Source organism: Eriocheir sinensis, chromosome 43 (genome assembly GCF_024679095.1).
Source record: "Eriocheir sinensis breed Jianghai 21 chromosome 43, ASM2467909v1, whole genome shotgun sequence".
Taxonomy (NCBI): Eukaryota; Metazoa; Arthropoda; class Malacostraca; order Decapoda; family Varunidae; genus Eriocheir; species Eriocheir sinensis.
Window position 1 is genome coordinate 8,218,706 of NC_066551.1, and position 25,000 is coordinate 8,243,705.

The 25,000-nt window shown below is 47.0% G+C and overlaps 1 protein-coding gene across 3 annotated transcripts in view; it reads right to left on the bottom strand.

Moving 5' to 3' along the window:
* Nucleotides 1–256: 256 nt before the first annotated feature.
* LOC127010432 (transient receptor potential protein-like) overlaps nt 257–25,000 on the bottom strand; it is a 73,118-nt gene continuing 48,374 nt past the window's right edge. For 2 of the 3 annotated variants that reach the window (XM_050884580.1, XM_050884579.1), the window contains 16 exons: nt 24,395–24,507; nt 23,042–23,186; nt 22,021–22,116; nt 20,808–20,950; nt 19,220–19,421; nt 15,669–15,839; nt 14,892–15,126; nt 13,172–13,324; nt 10,937–11,189; nt 10,500–10,633; nt 8,928–9,051; nt 7,076–7,271; nt 5,082–5,249; nt 4,152–4,297; nt 3,317–3,384; nt 257–3,182 (listed from right to left, as the gene is read on the bottom strand). In XM_050884580.1, the coding sequence (XP_050740537.1) occupies nt 2,059–3,182; nt 3,317–3,384; nt 4,152–4,297; nt 5,082–5,249; nt 7,076–7,271; nt 8,928–9,051; nt 10,500–10,633; nt 10,937–11,189; nt 13,172–13,324; nt 14,892–15,126; nt 15,669–15,839; nt 19,220–19,421; nt 20,808–20,950; nt 22,021–22,116; nt 23,042–23,186; nt 24,395–24,507 (3,471 nt within the window). In that variant the 3' untranslated portion in view covers nt 257–2,058. Of the gene's footprint in view, nt 3,183–3,316; nt 3,385–4,151; nt 4,298–5,081; nt 5,250–6,718; nt 6,915–7,075; nt 7,272–8,927; nt 9,052–10,499; nt 10,634–10,936; nt 11,190–13,171; nt 13,325–14,891; nt 15,127–15,668; nt 15,840–19,219; nt 19,422–20,807; nt 20,951–22,020; nt 22,117–23,041; nt 23,187–24,394; nt 24,508–25,000 lie in introns of all 3 variants that reach the window. The other variant, XM_050884578.1, reaches the window with a different exon arrangement.

Below are 25,000 nucleotides of genomic sequence, written 5' to 3' on the forward strand. Positions count from 1 at the left end.
CGGTAGGATGGGCGGATGGAAAACTAACTACCAGTGGAAAATATTAAAAACGCAAAGTGGATTAAAAGTGGAATGGTAGGTAAGTGGTAAGTGGTGGTTAAGTGGAGTGGTAAGAGGGTCAGGTAGAATAATGGTGGAGAGGAGGAAGTGGGTGACAGGAGGATGGAAGGATGGAAGGATGGTAGGGACAAGAATAGTAGGTGGTAAAATAAGCGGGAAAACATTAGGCAACACAAGTGATGGAAGAAAACGCCGCTTGTGAAGGGTGACTGTATTAGGTTCTCTCCCTGACATGCAGTAAACCACACAATGAAAAAGAGAAATCCATGGTATGAGAGACGGCCTTGTTCCTCTCGGCCCGCGTAAGGTCATCCTAAAGTTTTGACCTTGGCAAGAAAAAATAAAATACTGCCTAAGAGAAGGTGCAAACTCAGTAGTGCAATTTATCTCTCCCGTAGTTCATGAAAATATTGAGACTTAAGAGATATGGCTTTCCCTTACCTCTCCTCCATTATACATCCCCGCCTATAGCGCCGGTAAGCTTTCTTCAGGGGCAATTTTTTTTTATAGTGGCGCCATTTATGTTTGGCTCATGCTGCCCCCCGAAACTCATTCTTGATTCACTGGACGGTTTCTTCTAGAGTCCGGGTTGATGGGTGGTCTTCTGGACAGCATATGGGTAATCTTAGGCCACTCGGCGGTGACTGAAAAATCCCAGGTGGTTGCGTGGGGATTCGAACCGACGTTGTCCATGGCGTGGTGAATGTGAGCCCACCACGCTAACACCTCAGCCACCGCCTACCCATCCCTATCAGCATTCTTTTCTTTGTTTTTTTTTCACCTCCACTACAAGCTAAAGGTCTGCCAATTTTCCTCTGCCATATCTCATGAAAATACTGATAGACTTCAATATAGCCTTTTCGCATATCTACTTCATTACACATCACCCCTGTCAGCCTTCTTTTCCTCCTTTCTCCTTTTCACCTCTAATACAAGCTACATGGTTCCCACATCTAACACCCTGATTTTAGGAGACTCGGCAGCGTAAATTATTTTCCTTCCCCCTCCTCGGCAGGATCATGACCGTTTTCTTTCACTTTCTATGTACACGAAGAGAACGGAATACTTTACATGGCTAACTGTAGAAAAAATATATACATTGCAGTGACTACCGGGCAAGGCTACGGACTATTGGGGGTACGTACACTGCCTTGGTACCCCCTTTCCATGCATACACACCACAGGCTCTCCTCCCTTACCCTCGACACCCAAGAAAGGCAACTACGTGAACGAGACTCGCTGACATGCAGATCGCGAGTCACGGAAAACATGCAAAACAAGAGAATACAAATCAAGAAGTTAGTGCATGCAACACTTCACGTCAACATGCAACGAACATAAATTACAGGTAAAATAAGATACAAATATGAAATAATGTATAACTGTGGCAGTAATGAATGAAACAAGCCACGGATTGAAGAAATGTGAATCTGAGTTGTGAGAGGAAAAGTTGAGGTAGGTGGAGGAAAGGGGAAAGAATGGCAAGGAGGACAATTTCGACCTCTAGAGGGCCACGTTCTTAACATTTTCAGGCTCACGAAAAAAGGAAAGGGAGAGGGCAGGAGACTTGAGATGGAAGGGGAAGAGGAAAACAATTAACAAAATTTTAGTCATGCAGAGTTGTGTGTATGTGTGTATGTGTGTGTGTGTGTGTGTGTGTGTGTGTGTGTGTGTGTGTGTGTGTGTGTGTGTGTGTGTGTGTGTGTGTGTGTGTTTTAAGAAGAGGAATGATTTCATGTGATGAAAACGAAAAAAATCATCCTTAAGCTTATATATAAACCTGAACAGACTTCCTCACATCATGCAGCGTGAGGGGTAGAGTCACCGCCCACGCCCTCCCCTGCCTCGGAATACCAGGCGAGGGGCACGGGCGTGGGCGGTGGTTTTCATATCACGCCTGCGCCTCACCTTCCTGCCGTCACTGTCCGCTGCGGGTCAACCTGGCGAGCTCGATGGCGGAGTTGGGGAGGCGAGGCGTGGTTGAGGGTTGCCCCGACTCTACAACCAGCCCGTCCTGACCTGACCCGTTACAGAGGACGTGCCGGAGGCGATGGGGTCCTGGCTGGGGGTTGCGGCTCTTGAGGTAGCGGGGGACGGGGACGTGGCGATAGGACTTGGCGAGGGGCTCTTGGGCGGGGGGGCTGGCGACGTCTTGGGTGGGGCAGAGGCAGCGGGGGCAGGGGGAGTGACCTTGACTATGGTCTCCTTGGGCACGCTGGGGGGTGGCTGTGAGGGTGCCGGGGCCATGGGTTTGGGGGCCTGGGTCGGCGGGCGTGAGCGGGGCGGGGCTCCAGCAGGCGGACCTTGCTGCTGCTGCTGCTGGAAGGCGGCAGGAACAGACACTTTGCCGGGAGCGGGTCCCGGGGGCCTGGGAGCAGCGGTGCTGGGGGCTGGAGGAGGCTGAGGAGATGGCGGCCTGATATTCTGTTTCATGGGCGGCTTAGGGGCCTGGCTGGCGGGTGCCTTCGGGGTCTGGGTAGCTGGGGGTTTGGGGGTCTGGGTGGATGGGGGTTTGGGGGTCTGGGTGGCGGGCGGTTTGGGTGCCTGGCTGGACGGGGCAGGGCCGGGACTGGGGCTCTTGGAGCCCACATGTGGGGACGGGGAGCGTGACTGGAACGGTTTGCCTGATGCATCGACCTTCTTTTCCACCTCCAGCTTCTGGTTGGCAGTGCTCGCCTTCTGCTGCACCTCCGCCTTCTTCTCGGCTGCCAGCTGCTTCTCCTTCTCCTTCTTGAGGGTGTTGACCTTGAACCTAGCGTAGGCGACACGCGTGGTTGCCGAGTAGTCCTCGAGGTTGGGGTTGTATTCGACAATCTTTTCTGGATTGAGAGTCTTGAGCAGCATCTCGTTCTCGTGCTGGATGCGTCGCCTGATGGAGGTCCTGGAGCGCCTGAGGCTGGTTTGTGAGGAGCCGATCTGGTCCCTGCGTAGAGAGGCCCGCGACACCTTGGCGTTCCAGTCCTCCTTCTTCTTCTTGCCCATGGCTCGGGCCAGCTTGCCGAAGATGTTCTTGGGCTTCTTGTCCGAGGTGAGGATCTCCGTCATGATACCCTCCACCATGCCAATGTTGAAGCCCTTCATGAGGCGCCGCTCCATGGCACGACCCTTCTTGCCCACCACAGCTGCAGCAAGATGGTCACACAGTCAGCCAATACAACAGTTCTTCTACTATAAGTCAACACACACACACACACACACACATATATATATATATATATATATATATATATATATATATATATATATATATACTTACAGGAGTCCTCAGCGTTGACCATGGAGGTGTTCATGCCGTTATTCTTCAGGATGTCGATTAGCTCATACCTGTGGATGAGATGGAGAGGAACAGGTGAGTCGTGGGAGGAAGGGAACAGAGGGAGAAAAAAAGGGAAGGACAACGGTAATGTCGAAGTTGAGAGATGTTTGAGAGATGGATAGTTGAATTGTGAAGGATAAAGAGCAGAGAATGGATAAAAGAAAAACAGTAAAATGGAATGCTGAGAGATGGATAGTAAAGGATAAGGAGCAGAGGATAGAGGAAGAAGGAAGCCAGGGGGAGATGGAGAAGAGGTTAGAAGAGGTTGAGTGTTGGACGATTTGGAGGTGATAAGTAAGGTGTAGAAGCTGAAAATTTAGGGGAAAACAAACAAGACCTCTCTCACTTTATTTTCCCCCTCTCTTTCATAACCCCACTAGCTTTCCCTTCCACTCATCCATCTATCTACCCTACACCTCCTCCCATCATTCCCCCCATTCCCGTACCCACACCTATACACCTCTCTCTCTCTCCATATCTTCCACTTTATTTTATTTTCTTCTCATCATCATTCCTCTTTCATTCCTCCTACTCTTCCCTCTTTTCTGATATTCATTTCGCCTTTATCAACCTACCCTTTATTATTCTGTTATGTATTTTCTCCCACTCCTCTAACATCCATCTGCTTATCTTCCACTTTTTCTCATCATCATTCCTCTGTATTATCCATATATTCTCATTCCTTCCCTTTTTCTCTTCTTTCTGTACTTCATACCGCCTTCATCAACTCTCTTTCTACACACACACACACACACACACACACACACACACTTACCTGAAGGTGGAGATATCTTGTTTCACCTCGTTAATGTCGTCCTCCGTCACGCCCTTCTCGTCCGCCTTCCGCTGCATCTCCGTGATGTAGCGACGCACCAGGAGTCGCATCACGTTCATGTGCCTCTGGTCCGCGATCTTCTTGGACTAAGGAGAAGGGATTACTGTTAGTTCGATTTTCTTTAGGTTATTTAGGTCTCCCTCTCAGATTACGTTTTCTTTCTCTACATTTTATTTTTTACATCAAAGGAGACAGCTCAAGGGCACAAAAAACGGAAACAATAATAAAAAAAAGCCCGCTACTCGCTGCTCCTACAAAAAAAAATCAAAAGAGGTATCCGAAAGAAAAGGTAATATGGCTTGTTTTATTTCATCTTTGCTATTTTATGTATTCTTTGTTAGGCATTTTTGTTTGGATACTTGAAAACAATGATAGAATTAATATGACTAGTTTTCTGTTAGTTTCCCTTTCCGTTTCCGTTTTCTTTCTCTATAAAAAGGTAATATGGCTTGTTTTATTTAATCGTAGCAATATATTATCTTTGTTTGACAGTTTTCTTTGAGCTTTTAAGGACAAAATTTAAAGGCATACGTGAGATGGACAACATTATCCTCCTTTTCTTGGTTTCATTATTTTCCTCTCATTCTCTTAAGGCTCTATTACACTGGGCATTTTTTCCGTGGATTTTCAGTCAAACCACAATTTCCGCTAGCATGGTTCTCATTTGTTTCTTGTTATTGCTGCTGATGATGATGGTGAGTAATACCGTCGTCCCTCGGTGAAATCTACAGTAGCTTTGGAAGATCGTGGACGCGTCAGAAAACCACGGAAACATGAAAACCACGTTAGCGGAAATCGTGGTTTGACTGAAGATCCACGGAAAACTTGCCCAGTGTGATAACCCCTTTAGTCACTCTCTCAGTCTCTCACCTTGAGCTTGACGGAGCCTCTCATCTTTTTGCCGGAAACCCCAAGGGCGCGCATGACCCCCTTGGGCGTGGGAATCATGTTGAAGGGCGGCGGCACGGTGCCTCCATCCTCGAAGTAGCTGAGCCAGAGCTTCGTGCGCGCGAACTTCCACTCAGTGTCCGACCGTTCCTGAGGGTGTGTGGAGGGGCGGATTAAGGGTATGTGGAGGGGTGGATTAAAGGTGTATGGTGGAGTGGATTAAAAGTGTGTGAAGGAGTGGATTAAGGGTGTATGGAGGATGTGTGGCAGGGTGGAGTAAGGATGACTTTGAAGGTTTTTTTTTTTTTTGTGTGTGTGTGTGTGTAAAGATGAGCTGAATGTGTTCGGGTACGTGTGCGTGTGCGTGTGTGTGTGTGTGTGTGTGTGTGTGTGTGTGTGTGTGTGTGTGTGTGTTTAATAAACTAGAGAAAGGGAGAAAGCGGGGGTGAAGTTCAATTATATATAAGTAATAGAACACACATGTAGACAGACACTCAAACAAACACACACATATACACGCACACGTACATGTATGAACACGTGAGTGCAAACACACACACACACACACACACACACACACACACACACACACACACAAACAGCTTCACTGCAGAAAATCATTAAAAGAATGGCAGAAGCGAGAAACGGAAAATGGAGTAGAAACACTTAAGAATACAGCGAAAAACATACACGTAAAGCACTTATCATATTGTTTAAGCGGTGCGGTCGCAAAATGATAAAGCCAACTGCTGCTAAATCGTCGTGACAGAAGCATCCATCGCCGCCCAAACACCACCGTAGCGAGGAGGGAAGGACAAGGGTAAGAGGGCTGAGGGAATAGGATAACAGAGATTGGAACAAAGACAATAAAAGAGCATGAAGGAAGAAAACAGGTAACGGAAGGTGAAGAGGAGGAGGAAGATAAGAGAAGAGTTGGACAAAGACAAAAGAACCATGTAGTTGAACAGGGATTACAACAAATACGAGAAAATGACGAGAACAGGAGGAACAGGTAGCCGAAGATGAGAGAGGAAAGGACGGACAAGTCAACAGAGAAAATAGAGGCACGGAGATTGGAACAGACGAGGAAAATAACAAGAAGAGGAGAAAGAGGGACAGGTTACCAAAGATGAGAAGGAGGAGGAGGAGGAGGAAAAGTAAAGTAGTAAAGATAAAATAGGAAGAGGAGGAAGAAGTGCAAGAGGAAGCGTTCATTTTGCTACCATTCTGTTGTCAAGTCACAGCGGTGGTGGTGGTGGTGGTGGTGGTGACAGCGACGCGGAGTAACAAAGCGGAACCCTAACAAGATTATTTACTCCCTCCCTCCCTCCCTCCCTCCCCCGGCAGAAGCATGGACGTAACCCAGCCCGTGCCAGTCAGTGAGGCGTGGGGGCGTGGGGGGCGCTGCGCAGGGGCGGGTAGGGCTGTTTTGTGAGCCGTTCACCTTGCGTCAGTAGGTCAATAGAGAGAAGCAACGCCAGCACAGCCAAACACAGCAACACAAACAGCAGCATAGCGACAGCAAAGAGCGGTGTCAATGGTCAATGGCAGTCGCGGCCTCAAGGACAATAAACGAGCGAGCGAGGCGAAGGAGAGCGCCAGGAAGCCTCAAAACCCACCGAGATGATGTTATACGAGTTGGACATCATGGCAATGAGGAGGTTGAGCAGCACGATCACGTTAATCACGGAGTACGACCCGTACATTAACATGGCCCAAAAGCGGGTGAAGCTGCCCACACCGGTCAGCTCGAAGGCGTCCAGCTCAACCAGCCCGAACGAGGCCCAGAAGAGTGACTGTGAGGTCTCGAAGAGGCTAACGGAGGAGAAGGAAACAGGTTCGTCTTAGCCACACACAAGGACAGGAACAAGACAGGATGGCCGGGACGGAGGACGCTTGGGAGGGGAGCGAGGCCCAGCGACGGGCGTGAAAATGGCTCCCCTCCCAGCAGTGTCCCGGGCCGAAGGGGAACTCACGTGGATCATGTTGTAGGAGTTGGACATCATGGCGATCAGCAGGTTGAGGAGCACAATGACGTTGATCACGGAGTATGAGCCGTACATGAGCATGGCCCAGAACCGCGTGAAGGAGCCCAAGCCCACCAGCTCGAAGGCGTCCAATTCAACGAGACCGAACGAGGCCCAAAACAGGGACTGGGAGGTCTCGAACAGGCTGCGGGGGTCAGGACGAGAAGGCTGGTCAGGGGGGGGCATGGGGGAGAGGGGACACACAGACAGATACAGAGGACACAGGTGGCCACAGGGAGGACACATGGCTACTTACAAACTACCGATACATGGTGGGTTTCGTTTCTGTGTTCTACTTTTAGCATTTGCACGACTGCTTGTGCTCGGGAGAGACTATTCACGTCAGCTTAACTCTCCTCTACTTTACTCTACTTTACTTCCCTCTATTATATCTTACATAACAGTTCATTATTTCTTTACTTCAAGCCACTTTGCCTTGTCCTGCTCTTATGATAATCTTTGACAGGCTTCAGATGACAAGATGACTCAAAGGAAAACAATATTACAACCTCACTTTTCAAAATTATGCGTACACGGAAGTAAGCAAGATATACAAAAGTTGTCAAAAGATAAGTTCAAATGTAAAAGAGTGGACGAACTTTCAAGTCAAAGAAAATTAAAAGCAGAGGTAAAGCAAAACCATCAACGTAGCTAATCAAACGTAACTACACCATGTACAGAATAGATTATATAAATGTCTACAAATTAATACGATACAAAATTACATGATAAATTAACTGCAGGTGGCACAGGTACAAGGCAGAACGGGTGCAATAGGTGGGGCGAAGAAAGGAAAAGGAGTAAGGAAAGGAAAAAAATAGGCAGGAGAGTAAAGAAAGGAGAAATAGGTGAAGTAAGGAAATAGGCAACGTAGGAAAGGAACAGGCAAAGAAATAGGCAAACTAAGGAAATAGGAAAAGTGAGAAACAGAGAAATAGGCAAAAAGGAGTAAAGGAGAGAATGCTACGAGGCAACAGAAGAGGATAAAATAGGAGTTGTTGAAGGAAAAAAAGAAAATAAAGATCAAATTCATACAGAAGAGAGAAACAAAGGAGAGGCCACTGAAACAAATTACAGTAAGAAGGATAAAAAAAAAAAAAGTGCAAACAGTGGAAAGTAAAGCAAATGACAGGAGTTGAAGACGAGGAAGAAAAGACAGAGTATAAGGAGGAAAAGAAACCAAAACCAGAGAGAGAGGAAAACAAACAGCAAAATGGAGGAGGGCAAAAGGAGATGAAGGGAGGGAGGGAGATGAAGGAATAAGAAAACATGAACAAAAGTGATAAGGGTAAGAAATGATGAACAGAACGAGAGGATAATAAATAAGAGCATAGAGAAGAAGAAGACAAGAAAGGATAAGAAGGAGGAGGAGGAGGAGGCGCCAGTATAACCTAAGAGACAATAACATGTGAGGTGGAAGGAGGGAGACAAGGAGATGAGAGAAGAAAAGAGGAAGACAAGATGAAAGGAGAAGAAAAGAGGAAGACAAGATGAGAGGAGAAGAAAAGAGGAAGACAAAATGAGACGAGAAGAAAGGAGGAAGACAAGCAGATGAGACGAGGTGGAGGAAGGGAGACAAAGAGATGAGAGATGAAAAGAAGAAGACAAAATGAGACGAGAAGAAAGGGGGAAAACAAGCAAATGAGACGAGGTGGAGGGAGGGAGATAAGATGAGACAAGAAGAAAGGGAGACTATGAAATAAGGCGAGAGGGAAGAAGTGAGACAAGAAAACGAAGTAGAGGGAGGGAGACAAGACGAGATGAGACGAAGTGGAAGGAGGGAGATAAAGGAGACACGCACTTTGCCCAGCGTCGCCAGATGAAGCACGCCTGATCCTCATTCTCCGTGTCAGGTAAGCCTCCAGGGAGCGAGTAGCACTTCTTCATCTCCAGCTCGGCGTAGTACCACATCAGCTGATTCATACCTGTGGGGAAGAGGGCGGAAAGGTGTTAGGATTTTGGGGGTTTTGTGCAGCAAGGGATGGCGCCACAAGGGGAAAAAAAAAGTAAAAAAGAAAAAAAAGCCCGCTAGACTCTGCTCAAATAAAAGAAATAAAGAACAAGAGGGCAGTTTTGGGTAGGCAGTTTTGGGTAGGTGGTATACAGAACGGATTTTTTTTTACCCTTCCGTGATAGGGGCGATAACTAAACTGCAACTTAATTATTTGTATATATAAGTTAGGGGGTTAATTCGGCAGAGAGCGAATATTATCACCTCCTCTCACGCTGTCTCTACACACCACAAACACCTCCACCTTCACTAATGTTTGTCTGATTACGAGATGCCAGAAGGTTAGTTAGTAAGTTAGTTAGTTGTCAGGAAGGCCAAGGAAGACGTGGAGAAAGGTGGCGGAGGAAGATATGAGGAGGCTGAACATCACGGAAGAAATGGCTATGGACCGGCAACAATGGAAGAGGCTCATCATATCCCGTCCAACCCCACCATAGGGATTAAATGGACGTTAAACAATGATGATGATGATGATGATGATGATGATGTCAGTTCCCTTTCCATCATTTGTCACAAGGTCTCCTCTCTTGCCATTAACCTACAACTATGGGAAAACTTACTAACCGTGCTGGCTCCAAAGTGCGTGTCTCATTTCTCTCCCTCCTTCCACTCAACGTAGCAAGATTGTCGTACTCTGCATCTTATGTTTCCCAATTTCCGACCCCAAAACTGCTTTCATCACCCAAATAACTGCCTTCACATATGGTTATCGTTTAAATGGTAAATTATTGGGGATTCTTGGTAACAGTTATGGGCCAGAAACCGGTAAATACGCGGTCCTTCCACTTCGTCTCATCCCGTCTTGTCTGCCTCCCTCTACTTCGCCTTCTTGTCTCCCTCCTTTCCTCTTGCCTTATCTCATAGTCTCAATTTCTTCTCGTCTCATCTCCCTATCTCCCTTCCTCCACCTCGTCTCATCCGCTTGTCTTCCTGCTTTCTTCTCGTCTCATCTCGTCTTGTCTCCCTCCCTCCACCTCGTCTCATCTGCTTGTCTTCCTCCTTTCTTCACGTCTCATCTTGTCTTCCTCCTTTCTTCTCGTCTCATCTCCTTGTCTCCCTCCTTCCAACTCACATGTTATTGTCTCTTAGGTTATACTGGCACCTCCTCCTCCTTCTCCTTCTCATCCTTTCTTGTCTTCTTCTCTTTGCTCTTATTTACTATCCTCCTACTCTCCTTCCCTCCTTCTCATCCTTTTTTGTCTTCTTCTCTTTGCTCTTATTTATTATCCTCCTACTCTCCTTCCTTTGTCCAGATCCACATCCTAGCCACCCTTGAGCTGATAACAAAACCTCTTATCATCCACAATTCACCAAAGACCCTCCCCCCATCACCACCACCACCACCACCCTAGTGACACTCACCACAACCGAAGGCAAACAGCACGAGAGTGTACAAGAAGAAGAACTTCATGATGTCGAATATCATGCGGCCGAGAGAGATCTGCAGCGGCCCGAGGTGAGGGTTGACGCTGAAGATGTGGACCAGTTTGAGAAAGCTGTGGGGGAAGGAGAAAATGAGTCCAAACAGGGAAAGAAAAGGGTTACCTGTTCCATACAAAGTGACGAAGAAAATTACTAGTACCACTTTCTCCTGATTTATGTGTAGGAGCAACATGTTCTGCCCTTTTATCTCTCCTTACGTTCTTATGTTTTTATGTTCTTATGTTCATTTACCTTTCGTGTGCTTTCCCTTATTGTAAGAAAATGCTGATTGTTACTACCACGCCTACCACCACCACCATCACTACTACTACAACTACTACTTCGTCCTTATCCTCGTCCTCCTCCTCCCAGCTCACCTGAAGATCATGGCGGCACCGAAGCATCCCTCGGAGAGCAGCATGGGGTCGAACGCGTGCCACATCTCCCTGGGGTAGTACGGCCACAGCCCCCGGTACAGGTCCAGCTGCACCAGGAAGAAGGAGGTGGTCCGCAGCAACACCCACGTCATGAAGAACGAGTTGGTGATGAAATCGATGATGTTCCACAGGTCCTTGATGTACTCCATTACGCCGTCAGACCACAGGGACTTTATCTCGGCCCATATCAAGCCTGTTGGGGGGAAGATGTGGGGGTGAGGAGGGATCTGTCAGGGCGTGGGGGTAAAGGGGCTGGGTCATGGTTGGGGGTGAGGAGGGATGTGTCAGGGCGTGGGGGTAAAGGGGTTGAGTCATGGTTGGGGGTGAGGAGGGATGTGTCAGGGCGTGGGGGTAAAGGGGCTGAGTCATGTTTGGGGTGAGGAGGGATGTGTCAGGGCGTGGGGGTAAAGGGTTGAGTCATGGTTGGGGTGAGGAGGGATGTGTCAGGGCGTGGGGGTAAAGGGGCTGAGTCATGGTTGGGGGTGAGGAGGGATGTGTCAGGGCGTGGGGGTAAAGGGGCTGAGTCATGGTTGGGGGTGAGGAGGGATGTGTCAGGGCGTGGGATTAAAGGGGCTGGGTCATGGTTGGGGGTGAGGAGGGATGTGTCAGGGCGTGGGGGTGAAGGGGTTGAGTCATGGTTGGGGTGAGGAGGGATGTGTCAGGGCGTGGGGGTAAAGGGCTGAGTCATGGTTGGGGTGAGGAGGGATGTGTCAGGGCGTGGGGTAAGGGGCTGAGTCATGGTTGGGGGTGAGGAGGGATCTGTCAGGGCGTGGGGGAAGGGGCTGAGTCATGGTTGGGGTGAGGAGGGATGTCAGGGCGTGGGGTAAAGGGGCTGAGTCATGGTTGGGGGTGAGGAGGGATGTGTCAGGGCGTGGGGTAAAGGGGTTGAGTCATGGTTGGGGGTGAGGAGGGATCTGTCAGGGCGTGGGGGTAAAGGGGTTGAGTCATGGTTGGGGGTGAGGAGGGATGTGTCAGGGCGTGGGGGTAAAGGGGCTGAGTCATGGTTGGGGGTGAGGAGGGATGTGTCAGGGCGTGGGTGTAAAGGGGTTGAGTCATGGTTGGGGGTGAGGAGGGATGTGTCAGGGCGTGGGATTAAAGGGGCTGAGTCATGGTTGGGGGTGAGGAGGGATGTGTCAGGGCGTGGGGGTAAAGGGGTTGAGTCATGGTTGGGGGTGAGGAGGGATGTGTCAGGGCGTGGGGGTAAAGGGGCTGAGTCATGGTTGGGGTGAGGAGGATGTGTCAGGGCGTGGGGTAAAGGGGTTGAGTCATGGTTGGGGTGAGGAGGGATGTGTCAGGGCGTGGGGTAAAGGGGCTGAGTCATGGTTGGGGGTGAGGAGGATGTGTCAGGGCGTGGGATTAAAGGGCTGAGTCATGGTTGGGGGTGAGGAGGGATGTGTCAGGGCGTGGGGGTAAAGGGGCTGAGTCATGGTTGGGGGTGAGGAGGGATGTGTCAGGGCGTGGGATTAAAGGGGCTGAGTCATGGTTGGGGGTGAGGAGGGATGTGTCAGGGCGTGGGGGTAAAGGGGCTGAGTCATGGTTGGGGGTGAGGAGGGATGTGTCAGGGCGTGGGATTAAAGGGGTTGAGTCATGGTTGGGGGTGAGGAGGGATGTGTCAGGGCGTGGGATTAAAGGGGCTGAGTCATGGTTGGGGGTGAGGAGGGATGTGTCAGGGCGTGGGGGTAAAGGGGTCGTCTTTTTTTTTTTTTTTTTTACGTGTACGCCTGTAGCTCTGGTAGGCTCTATTTAGGGGCCTGGATGGAAATTGGCCCCAGCCCGTCATGGCGCAGGCAAGTGTTTATAGTGGCGCTATCTTCGATCTAGCTACAGAACATGAGTGGCTGACTGGTTTTTTTTTTTATATTTAAGCTAATTTGATCACTACTACTAACAGGTAATGAGTCTGAACGCTTTATCAACAGGACTTTTTTTTTACAGCAAAGGAGACAGCACAAGGGCACAAAAAAGGAAACAACAATAAAAAAAAAGCCCGCTACTCTCTGGAGGCTATTTTTTGTATTACTCATGGTTGTGGAGAGGCTAAAATATCATTACTACCATGATTATTACTACGACTGCTACTACTACTACTACTACTGCTACTACTACTACTGCTACTACTACTTCTATCACTGCAATCACCACCACGATGACCACCACACCGCTGCGGACACTTACTGAAGATATACATAATGATGCCCAGCTCCACTATGCCCGGTAAACTGCCGCGTTCCTTCATCTTCCACTCCTCGAGGAGGGAGCGGAGCCACCGGTTGCCGAACCACTCGATCAGAAGGTACTCGATCCGCTGCGACGCCAAGGCCAACAACACTGGCGGGGGGAAGGAGGCGGTGAGGGGGGGATGTATGCGAGGGAAAGACAGGACCAGGGAGAGCGAGAGGGCGAGAGAGGAAGAAACTGACCACAGAAATTAGACAAAAACATAAACGAAAAACTACCCGAGAACACAAAAGTCTAAATCGACATACTTACTTCCGGAGCCATTGAATAGGAGAGTGTGGCCGACATCATCCCATGGGACATGTTGTTACCAAAAAGAGCCACGGGAGATTAAAAGTGATGTTGATACAAGTGTTTTAGGCGACATGTTGATACCAAAAAAGAGCCACTGAATAGGAGAGTATGGCCTAAATCATCACACGCGCCATATTGTTACCAAAAAAGAGCCACGGGAGATTAAAAGTGATGTTGATAAGAGCCACTGAATAGGAGAGTATGGCCTAAATCATCACACGCGCCATATTGTTACCAAAAAAAGGCCACGGGAGATTAAAAGTGATGATACAATAGTGTTTTACGTGCTTTGGGTACTTTAAGATCCTGACACTTCCTAAAGCGCGAAAGACACCCCATTGTATCGTCATCAATTTGAATGTCGCGCGGTTCTTCTGTTACAACATGGCGCCCGTGAAGGTGGCCAGTTTCTCCTATTCAATGGCTCTGGAAATAAGTATGTGGGTTTAGGCTTTTGTGTTCTCGTGTACTTTTTCGTTTATGTTTTTGTCTCATATCTGTGGGTAGTCAGTCTCTTCCTCTCGCTCCCTCTCGCTCTCACTGGTCCTCTGTCTTTCCTTTCCCGTTCCCATTCATAAAAACAATCCCCTCTCCCTACTTCCCTTCCTCTCCTCTCTCCTCCTATTGCCCTTCCCACCACAACACTCAACCAGTCTCTCTCTCAGCCCCTCTCACTCTCCCTGGTCCTCTGTCTTTCCTTCCCTTTCCCATTCATAAAAACAATCCCCTCTCCCTACTTCCCTTCCTTTCCTCTCCTCCTATTGCCCTCCCCACCACAACACTCAACCAGTCTCTCTCTCAACCACTCTCCCTCTCCCCTATCTGATCCTCCACCGTTCCCTTCCCCTTCCCATTCATAAAAACAATCCCCTCTCCCTGCTTTCCTTCCTTTCCTCTCCTCCTAATGCCCTCCCCACCACAACACTGAACCAGTCTCTCTCTCAGTCCCTCTCCCTTTCCCCTTTCTGATCCTCCACCGTTCCCTTCCCCTTTCATCCATAAAAACAATCCCCTCTCCCTACTTTTCCTCCTTTCCTCTCCTCCTCGTGCCCTCCCCACCACCACACTCACTCAGTCTCTCTCCCTTATCCTCTCTTCCTTCTCCCTGTTCCGTCACCTTTACCCTCCCGTCCCAATTCATAAAAATAATCTCTTCTTTCTAATGTCTCTTCTTTCCTCTCTTCCTCTCCTCCCTCCTCGTACCCTCTACAACACGATACTCACTCAGTCTCTCTCCCTCTCCCTCGCCCTCTTCTTCTCCCCCTTCTCTCTGATTCTCTACCATTTTCTTCTTTCTTTCATAGAGACTCCCTACTTCCCCTCCTCTTCTCTCTTCTCGTGCCCTCACCACCATGACACTCACTCAGGAAGAACATGTAGGAAGCGCAGTGGGTGATGAACTTGACGAAGGGCTTCTTGAGGAACTTGCCCTTATCGGAGTTGGGACAGAACATATAGGCCATGGACAGCACGGGGAACATGGCGGCGAGCTTGAACACTTCGATACACTGGTTGACCATGTCCTTGCGACGGAACCCTGGCAGACCGTCGTACCAGATGGCGCCGAGGAGCTGCTGCACGTTGGGGTGAGCCACGAACTGAAGGAAAAGGAGGAGGAGGAGGAGGGGGTGAGAGGAGAGAGGTGGAGTGTGTTTGGGTATAGGGTGAGGAACTGTGTTGGATATGAAGAAGGGGAGGAGTGTGGAGTATATGTGAACAGTGAATAACGGCTCACAAACCACCCAAACACTGTGAGGGGGCGAGGGAAATGAAGAAGAGATGTCACGGTGGTTGGGTGTTTTGGAAGCTGTTATTCACTGTTCACATTTACTCCCCTCCTCCCCTCTTCCTCCCCTTCTTCATATCACTTCACATTAACTCCATTCCTTCACTCTTCCTCTCTTTCTTCATCCCTGTTCGTATCTAACTATAACCATTTACTTATCCTCTCCCTCTTCTTCCTCTCCCCCTCTCTCTCCATTCACGTTTAACTCCATTTCCTCCTTTCTTCTTTCTATCTAACCATACCCGTTTACTTTTCTTCCATTTCTTCCTTTCCTCCCCCTCCAATCACATTTATCTCCATTTCCTCTCCTCAAACCCTTTCTCTTTTTCCTTTTCCCCCTTCAGCGCCACCTACCGACTTTTGGGAGTACTTGATAGCCATTTTGAGTCTTTCCAAGGAGTTCACTTCGCCCTCGTTCCACACGTCGCCGTCGGGGTCGTAGTTCAACATGATGGCGAGTTCGGTCTTCGTCCTCGTCTGGTCGAGCAGCTCCGAAGAGAACTTCATCACCTGCTTTCGTAGTGTCTGAGGGGGCGAGAAACGAAGAGGTGTGTTAAAATGGAGGAAAAAGAGCGAGGAAGAGAAATACACGTTGAGAGGAAAGGAAAAAGATGGAGAGGGTTATTAAGCTGAAAAGAAGAATTATGTTAGGAAGAGACAGAGGGAAGATGGAGAAATTGGAGTGTTAAGGTGGACGAAAAAGAACGAAGGAGAGAGAGATATAAAATAAATCAAAGTGTTTAAGTGGTAAGATGTAGGGAAAGGAGTTTTTTAAGGAGGAAGGAATGAAATACGTGTTGAGGCGGGATGGTGAAGGGAAAGAGGAAAGTGTTACAAAGGTGAGGATAAAATATATCAGTGTTTAAGTGGTGAGATGTAGGGAAAGGAGTTTTTAAGGAGGAAGGAATGAAATACGTGTTGAGGCGGGATGGAGAAGGGAAAGAGGAAAGAGGTACAGAGGCGAGGATAAGTAAATCAGTGTTTAAGTGGTGAGATGTAGGGAAAGGAGTTTTTTAAGGAGGAAGGAATGAAATACGTGTTGAGGCGGGATGGAGAGGAAAAAGAGAAAAAAAGTAAACTGCAGTAAGAATGAAAGAGTAAAGAGGAAAGAGTTACAGAGGCGAGAATGAAAGACATGGAATTATTGAAGTGGTGAGGAAAGAAAAAAAATGTTACAATGGGAAGCAGGAAGACGATAAAGTATAAGTAAGCGAGTGAACATATGGTTGAAGAAAATGAATTAAATGAAGAAAACGTTAAACACACAACTTTTTTTTCACTCTTCCTTCCTTGCTCACATAAAAAAGGGAATTACAACTTTTTTTCTCCTCAGATTTTACACAAAGCCTCTCTCTCTGCACTCTTTTTTATGCGTTCATTAATTCATCGCCTTTGTGGACGCAGTTGCTTTAGCCTTTTGAGCCGCTACCCCGCACAAACGGGGGCTGGTAGAGAAATTAATTAAAAAAGTACCCTGCAGTAAGAATGAGGAGAGAAAACTTCAAGGTAACGCAGGCTGTGGACTCGCTTATACAGAAGATGCATGAAGAGTGTAAAAAGGAGAAATATAACCTAAGGAGAAACGAATATTTTTTTTTAATATTTTTCTTTACGGCCTTGAACTGTCTCCTTAGCTGTAAAAAAATTAAATAAATAAATAAATAGGCAATGTGATCAGAGCCTATGGACAATAAAATGAAATAAAAAACAAAGAGCTACAAATATTCAAGGAGCTAAAGGAATAAAAAAAAAAGGGAAATAAGAAGCAAGGGAGCAGAAGGCACAGAAATAAAGCTTACCCGCAGAAAAAGACAGAGACAACTATAAGGCACAGACACGGAACTTATCCAGAGACGAAGAAACAGAGAACTATGAGGCACAGACACGGAACTTATCCAGAGACAAAGAAACAGAGAACTATGAGGCACAGACACAAAACTTATCCAGAGACGAAGAAACAGAGAACTATGAGGCACAGACACAAAACTTATCCAGAGACAAAGAAACAGAGAACTATGAGGCACAGACACGGAACTTATCCAGAGACAAAGAAACAGAGAACTATGAGGCACAGACACGGAACTTATCCAGAGACAAAGAAACAGAGAACTATGAGGCACAGACACGGAACTTATCCAGAGACAAAGAAACAGAGAACTATGAGGCACAGACACGGAACTTATCCAGAGACAAAGAAACAGAGAACTATGAGGCACAGACACGGAACTTATCCAGAGACAAAGAAACAGAGAACTATGAGGCACAGACACGGAACTTATCCAGAGACAAAGAAACAGAGAACTATGAGGCACAGACACGGAACTTATCCAGAGACGAAGAAACAGAGAACTATGAGGCACAGACACGGAACTTATCCAGAGACAAAGAAACAGAGAACTATGAGGCACAGACACGGAACTTATCCAGAGACAAAGAAACAGAGAACTATGAGGCACAGACACGGAACTTATCCAGAGACAAAGAAACAGAGAACTATGAGGCACAGACACGGAACTTATCCAGAGACGAAGAAACAGAGAACTATGAGGCACAGACACGGAACTTATCCCGAGACGAAGAAACAGAGAACGAACTTATCCAGAGACGAAGAAACAGAGAACTATGAGGCACAGACACGGAACTTATCCAGAGACGAAGAAACAGAGAACTATGAGGCACAGACACGGAACTTATCCAGAGACAAAGAAACAGAGAACTATGAGGCACAGACACGGAACTTATCCAGAGACGAAGAAACAGAGAACTATGAGGCACAGACACGGAACTTATCCAGAGACAAAGAAACAGAGAACTATGAGGCACAGACACGGAACTTATCCAGAGACAAAGAAACAGAGAACTATGAGGCACAGACACAAAACTTATCCAGAGACGAAGAAACAGAGAACTATGAGGCACCAGGGAAGGAGCCACAAGAAAGAAAAAAAACTAAGCAGCCATAAAAAAAACAGAACACGAAAACAAAAAAAGGAAAAGAAAGTCCACAAAACCGAGAGACATGAGAGATAAAGAAGATCAAGAAGTGGAGGACTCACCAAGGCACAACTCTCAAGGTAATCACTTTTAAACTCAAGGAAACAAGGAAGAAAGTCCGAGTGTCATAAAGTCAAAAGAAATACTGTACTCGGTCTTAAAAAAAAAAAAAAAAAAAAAAGTCGAGGAACCATAACGCCAAAAGAAAGTCACAATATACTCGATCGTAACCTCAAAGTTGAAAATCCATAGAGCCAAAAAAATACTCAAACTGTACTCAAGGAAACAAATAAATCAAAGTGCCATGAAACCAAAAACCAACTCACAATGTGTTCGGTCTTAAACTCAAGGAAACGAAGAGGAAAATCAGAGCCTTTAAAAAATAAATTTGTGCATAATCTCGGTCTTCAACTAAACTCAAAAGCAACACACAAGAAAAGGAAGTTAAACAGCGAAGAAGCCAAAAAGGAACTCACAGTGTACTCAGCCTTCAACTAACCTCATGGAAGCACTAGAAAGTCAAAATAAACTCACAATGAACTCGGTCTTCTATTAAACTCAAGGCAACACACAAGAACATGAAGTTAAACAGCGAAGAAGCCAAAAAGGAACTCACAATGTACTCAGCCTTCAACTAAACTCATGGAAGCACTAGAAAGTCAAGTAAAGAGCAAAAAAAAGTCAAAATAAACTCACAATGGACTCGGTCTTCTATTAAACTCAAGGCAACACATAAGAAAGTCAAGCTAAAGAACGAAGAAGCCAAAAAGGAACTCACAATGTACTTGGTCTTCAAATAAGCTCACGGTAAAGAGCAAAAAAAGTCAAAACAAACTCACAATGGACTCAGTCTTCTATTAAACTCAAGGCAACACATAAGAAAGTCAAGCTAAAGAGCGCAAAAAACTCACAATGTACTCGGTCTTAAACTCGTGTTCCATGCCCTGAAGGCGACGCAGCTCCCCGGAGAGTTCGAAGGCGGTGCGGATCGGGTCCTTGGAGGAGAGGGCGATGAGGGAGGGCGACGCGAGGGCCTTGTATGCGTTGATGCGGGACAGTGAATGGCGCAGCGAGTCCTCTTCCGTCGACACCAGGCAATCGTCACACCCACACCTGCAGGAGGAAGAGAAAGGTGGGTGTGCTGAGGAAAAGGAGAAAAGTGGGTGTGCTGAGGAAGAGGAGAAACGTGGGTGTGCTGAGGAAGAGGAGAAAAGTGGGTGTGCTGAGGAAGAGGAGAGAAAAGGGGGGGGTGCTGACTCGGGGTGACTATGACAAATTAACAACGATGCTACAATGACACTATCGGTCATATTATTAAACATTTCAGCGCCCAAGTACACACATTTGACAAGGCTTTCGTAGGAGTCTTGGGCATTTCCAGGAGTAGTTTTATGACCCAGGTAGTACTCTGACCCTTCTTCTGTACCATGGAACTAAAGAAACACTCATGAGAATCCGATTGATCTCCTTTTCCGCCTTTATAAATAGTTGATAGATAGTTCCAGTAGTAGTTTTATGACCCAGGTAGTAGTTTGACCCTTCTTCTGCGCCATGAAACTAAAGAACCACTCATTGGAACCCGACTGATCTCCTTGTCGACCTTTAGATATGGCTAATGTGAGAGGTGGCAGCGTTTGACAATACCTACCTCTGTCCCATATTATCAAACTCTTGGAAGCCTTAGTTATATCTATTTGAAAAGGCTCTCGCGGAAGTTGTCGGGATTTCCATGGGTGGTTTCATGACCCTGGCGGCTGAGTTTTGCAAGGCTTCCGCGCTGTGAAAGGGAAAAACTCTTATGTCAACCCGACGTGGATCCTCTCTGTCCTTAAACAAATATTCATAACAAGACCCCGAAGTGTTTCATAATGCCAGGCTATATGTAACGACTCCCCACTTCTTTTCTCTTCTTTTCTTTGTTGTTGTTTATTTTTTCTTGTTCTTTTTCCTCTTTCAAATCTTTTTTTTTCTTTTTCCTTTCTCCTCTTCTTTTTTCTTCTTTTCTTCTTCATTTCTTTTTCTTCTTTTGCTTCTTCTTCTTCCCATTACCGCCACTATCACTACCTATCACCCATCACCATCATCACACTCCTCTCCTTCTCCCCATCACTACCACCACCATCACCACCACTACAACCATCTCACCATAACCACACAAGGCCTTCCCAGCACCACCACCACTATGTCAACCACCACAATGTAGCAACCCCTCTCCTCCCCCCCCATCAGGAGGACACACTACCACTACCACCACCACCACCACAAAATCACCACCACTATAACAACCACAACAATGTAACAACTCCCTACTCCTCTTCCCCATCACCAGGACAACCCACCACTATCACTACCATCACCACCATAACAACCACTACAATATGACCACTCCCCACTCCTCTTTCCTATCCCATTCCCACTTAATTACTCCTTTCTCCTCTCACCCATCACCAGGACGCCCCAGCTCCTTCCCCGTCACCCCCATCACCCCCGCCGGCTCACCTGATATCGTGGGGCATGGGGAGCGACGCACCTCGATCCAGCAGCAGCTTCAGAATCTCGTAGTGGTTGTGGTGAGCGGCAAGGATGAGGGGCGTGATGTCCTTGGTGAAGGTGGCCGTGTCGCGCGTCATGGTCTCCCAGCTCTGAGGGCGACGAGCAAGGTGGAGTGGAGGAGGGGCGTAGGTGGAGTGAAGGAGTATGAGGTGAAGGAAGAGAAAAAGGTGATGGGATGGGGAGGAGTGATGGAGGAGGGGCGTAGGTGGAGTGAAGGAGTATGAGGTGATGGAAGAGGTGATGGGATGGGGAGGAGTGATGGAGGAGGGGCGTAGGTGGAGTGAAGGAGTATGAGGTGATGGAAGAGAAGGTGATGGGATGGGGAGTGATGGAGGAGGGGGGTAGGTGGAGTGAAGGAGTATGAGGTGAAGGAAGAGAAAAAGGTGATGGGATGGGGAGGAGTGATGGAGGAGGGGCGTAGGTGGAGTGAAGGAGAAGAGGTAAAGGAGGAGGAAGAGGTGAAGGAGAAGAGGTAAAGGAGGAGGAAGAGGTGAAGGAGAAGAGGTGAAGGAGGAGGAAGAGGTGAAGGGGAAGAGGTGAAGGAGGAGGAAGAGGTGAAGGGGAAGAAGAGAAGGAGGAGGACGAGGTGAAGGAGGGGGAAGAGGTGAAGGAGAAGAGGTAAAGAAGGAGGAAGAGGTGGGGGAGGAGTAAGGAGTGAAGGAAGAAGAGGTGAAGGAGGGGTAAGGGGTGGAGGAAGGAGGAGAAAGGGGTGGAGTAGGAGGAAGGGGCGAAGGAGGAGAAGTGGGTAAAAAAGATGAATAGGATGGAGGACAAGAAAGGAATGGAGGAGGAGGAGGAGGAGGAGGAGGAGGAGGAGGAGGAGGAAGAAGGGTTGGAGGAGGAGGAGGAGGAGGAACGGAGGGGTGAATCTCATGAGTAAAAAAAAAAAAAAAAGTGCTGTAATGTTGAGTTGACAAAAAACAAAACATGTATAGTACGTGTTTGAGTGCAGACAATCAATGGATGAAAAAAAATAATGTCAATGAATATATGAAACAAAATAAATGATGATAAGAAGAGGATGATAAAATGAAACGAAAGTATGTAAAAAAAAAAAAAAAGGAAAAGAACAATATAAATAATGAACGAATACAGCAACACACACACACACACACACACACACACACACACACACACACACACACACACACACACTTACATATGGATCTCCCTTTTTGTGGACTTTCTCTTCATGAGCCAGAAGGACCTCCACTCCCTCCACATACTCCTCGGAGATGGCGTGGAGAAGGGCGTCCTGCAGGGGGAAGAAACCGAAGAAGGAATGAAGAAGATAAAGATGAAGACGATAAAGATGAAGACGATAAAGATGAAGACGATAAAGATGAAGACGATAAAGATGAAGAAGATAAAGATGAAGATGAAGATGATGATAAAGATGATAAAAATGAAAAAGATGATAAATATGAATAAGATGAAGATGAAGACGAAGACGAAGACGAAGAAGAAGAAGTAGAAGTAGAAGAAGAAGAAGAAGGAGATAAAAAAAGAAGAAAAATCAATATTGATGCACTTCTTCACACGGTTTACATATATTTCATTCACTCATTTCCTTATACATTGCTGAAAAGTTACTCCATAGAAAAAAAAGCTGGAGAGTAGTTAATACCAATCTTATTATTCTTATTTTATTCATTCCTTATATCATCATCAAGAAACTTCCATCAATTATCTTTCCCTCTTCAGCCTAAAGTCTTAAACGTCTAAACAAAATTCTTCAACGCCTCGGAGCCTCAGTTCGCCTATTAGAAAAGCCTCTCGTAAAAGTTGCAGGGATGTTCATGGTCTGTTTGGTGATGCTAGTGAAAGTTTTACCCGACTTCTGCACCAGGAACGGGAACACCACACATTAAAACCCGGTTAATCTTCTCCGTGACCTTAGGATAAAGTCGTAGCGGGAGACTGGAAGCTCGATACGTTTAACCTAGTAACAGCGGGGATCATGCTTCTTAATGGTCCCTCCCAGCGATAAAAATGAGAAAAAATCACCCCTCACACAAACCATTTCATAATATATATCAAAGCATTTGTGATCAGAGTATGTATCATCTATTTGGGGGGGTTGATATCATGGCACAAATTTGGCCCGTCACTGCTACCGGGTTAAGAATATATGGAGCTGAGATCAAAGAGTACAGTGTGTCAATTCGTCCTCGCCTCACCTTCGGCTTCACTCCGAAATCGAGCAGACATTCCAGGAGGTCCAAGTTTTCGTTCTCGATGGCCACGGAGATGGAGGAGCGGCCCAGCGGATCCTTGCAGTCCTTGTCCAACTCCTGCGGCTTGTCCCTGAACGCCTCTATATGGCTGCAACGCACAAACACACGCACGACAAGGCATTAACCTCACCCTCACGTCCGCTTATTTCAATCCTATTTGTCATTTTCCTTCTGGTTCTGATCCTCCTACTCCTCCTCCTCCATCATCATCATCATCAACCAAAGGATAAGGAAGAGGAAGAAAATATAGAAGAGGAGAATAAAGACAAATTATAGGAAGAAATAAAATGTGAAAAAAGACAAACAGAACAGGAAAACAACAGGAATGTGAACATGAAAATGAGTGCAAGGAGAAGGAACAACAGCAGAACAAATACACGGTGAAGGAGGAAGAGAAGGAGGAACGGGAGGAGAAAGATGAGGGAGAAAAAGAAGGAGAAAGAGAAGGAAAAAGAGAAGGAGGAAGAGGAGGAAGAGAAGGAGGAACGGGAGGAGAAATAGGAGGGAGAAAAAGAAGGAGAAAGAGGAGGAAAAAGAGAAGGAGGGGAGGAAGAGAAGGAGGAAATAGAAGAGAAAGAGAAGGAGGAGAAAGAGAAGGAGGGAGAAAAAGAAGGAAAAGAGGAGGAAAAAGCGGAGGAAGAGGAGAAAGAGAAGGAGGAGAAAGAGGAGGGAGAAAAATAAGGAGGAAGAGGAGGAAAAAGAGAAGGAGAAAGAGGAGGAAAAAGAGAAGGAGGAAGAGAAGGAAAAGGAGGAGGAACGGGAGGAGAAAGAGAAGAGGGAAGAAAAAGTAGGAAAAGAGGGGGAAAAAGAGAAGGAGGAAGAGGAGGAGGAACGGGAGGAGAAAGAGAAGGAAGGAGAAAAAGAAGGAAAGAGAAGGAAAAAGAGAAGGAGGAAGAGTAGGAAGAGGAGGAACGGGAGGAGAAAGCGAAGGAGGAGAAAGAGGAGGGAGAAAAAGGAGAAAGAGGGGGAAAAGAGAAGGAGGAAGAGGAGGAAGAGAAGGAGGAACGGGAGGAGAAAGAGAAGGAAAAGAGGGAAGGAGAAAAAGGAGAAAGAAGAGGAAAAAAGAGGAGGAAGAGGAGGAAGAGGAGGAGGAGAAAGAGAAGGAGGGAGAAAAAGGAGAAAGAGGAGGAAAAAGAGAAGGAGGAAGAGAAGGAAGAGAAAGAGAAGGAGGGAGAAAAAGGAGAAAGAGGAGGAAAAAGAGAAGGAGGAAGAGAAGGAAGAGAAAGAGAAGGAGAGAGAAAAAGAAGGAAAAAGAGGAGAAAAAAAAGAGAGAGGAAGAGGAGGAGGTCCACATACCGTCTGACGGAGGCCACATCTCCTCGCTGCACGAAGAGGAGGAACTTCCGCTCCGCCTCCGTCAGCACGATGTCGGAAGGCGCCTCGACCATGTCCACGAACGGCTCGGAACTCTGTCGGGAAGGGAACCAAGAACGTATACTCCCCCCTTCGATGCCTGTCCGTTCTTCCTCTTGCATCAACAGACAAGTACTCAACACAAGACGCTATTCATACTATTCATACTCATTAGTTATCATGTATCACTTCTTTCACCATTTCTACCTTGATGTCTTTTTTTTTTTACAAGGACAGCTCAAGGGCACAAAGACAGGAAATAATAATAAAAAAAAGCCCGCTACTCGCCGCTCCTACAAAAAATAATTAAAACACTTACTCACCAGGACTACTACATCACATATCCACTCTTCTTTCTCCACTTCTCCCTCGATGCCTGTACTTTCTTCCACCAATTCTTCCACCACGAATCCCTCATGTCTGTGTCTTCTTCCACTTGCATCAACGGACTGTCACAAGCTTAACTGACACTTCCACATCACATCATACCTTTCTGCCACTTCTCTACCACTTCTTCCACTTCTCCCTCATTACGTGTGCTTCCTTCCA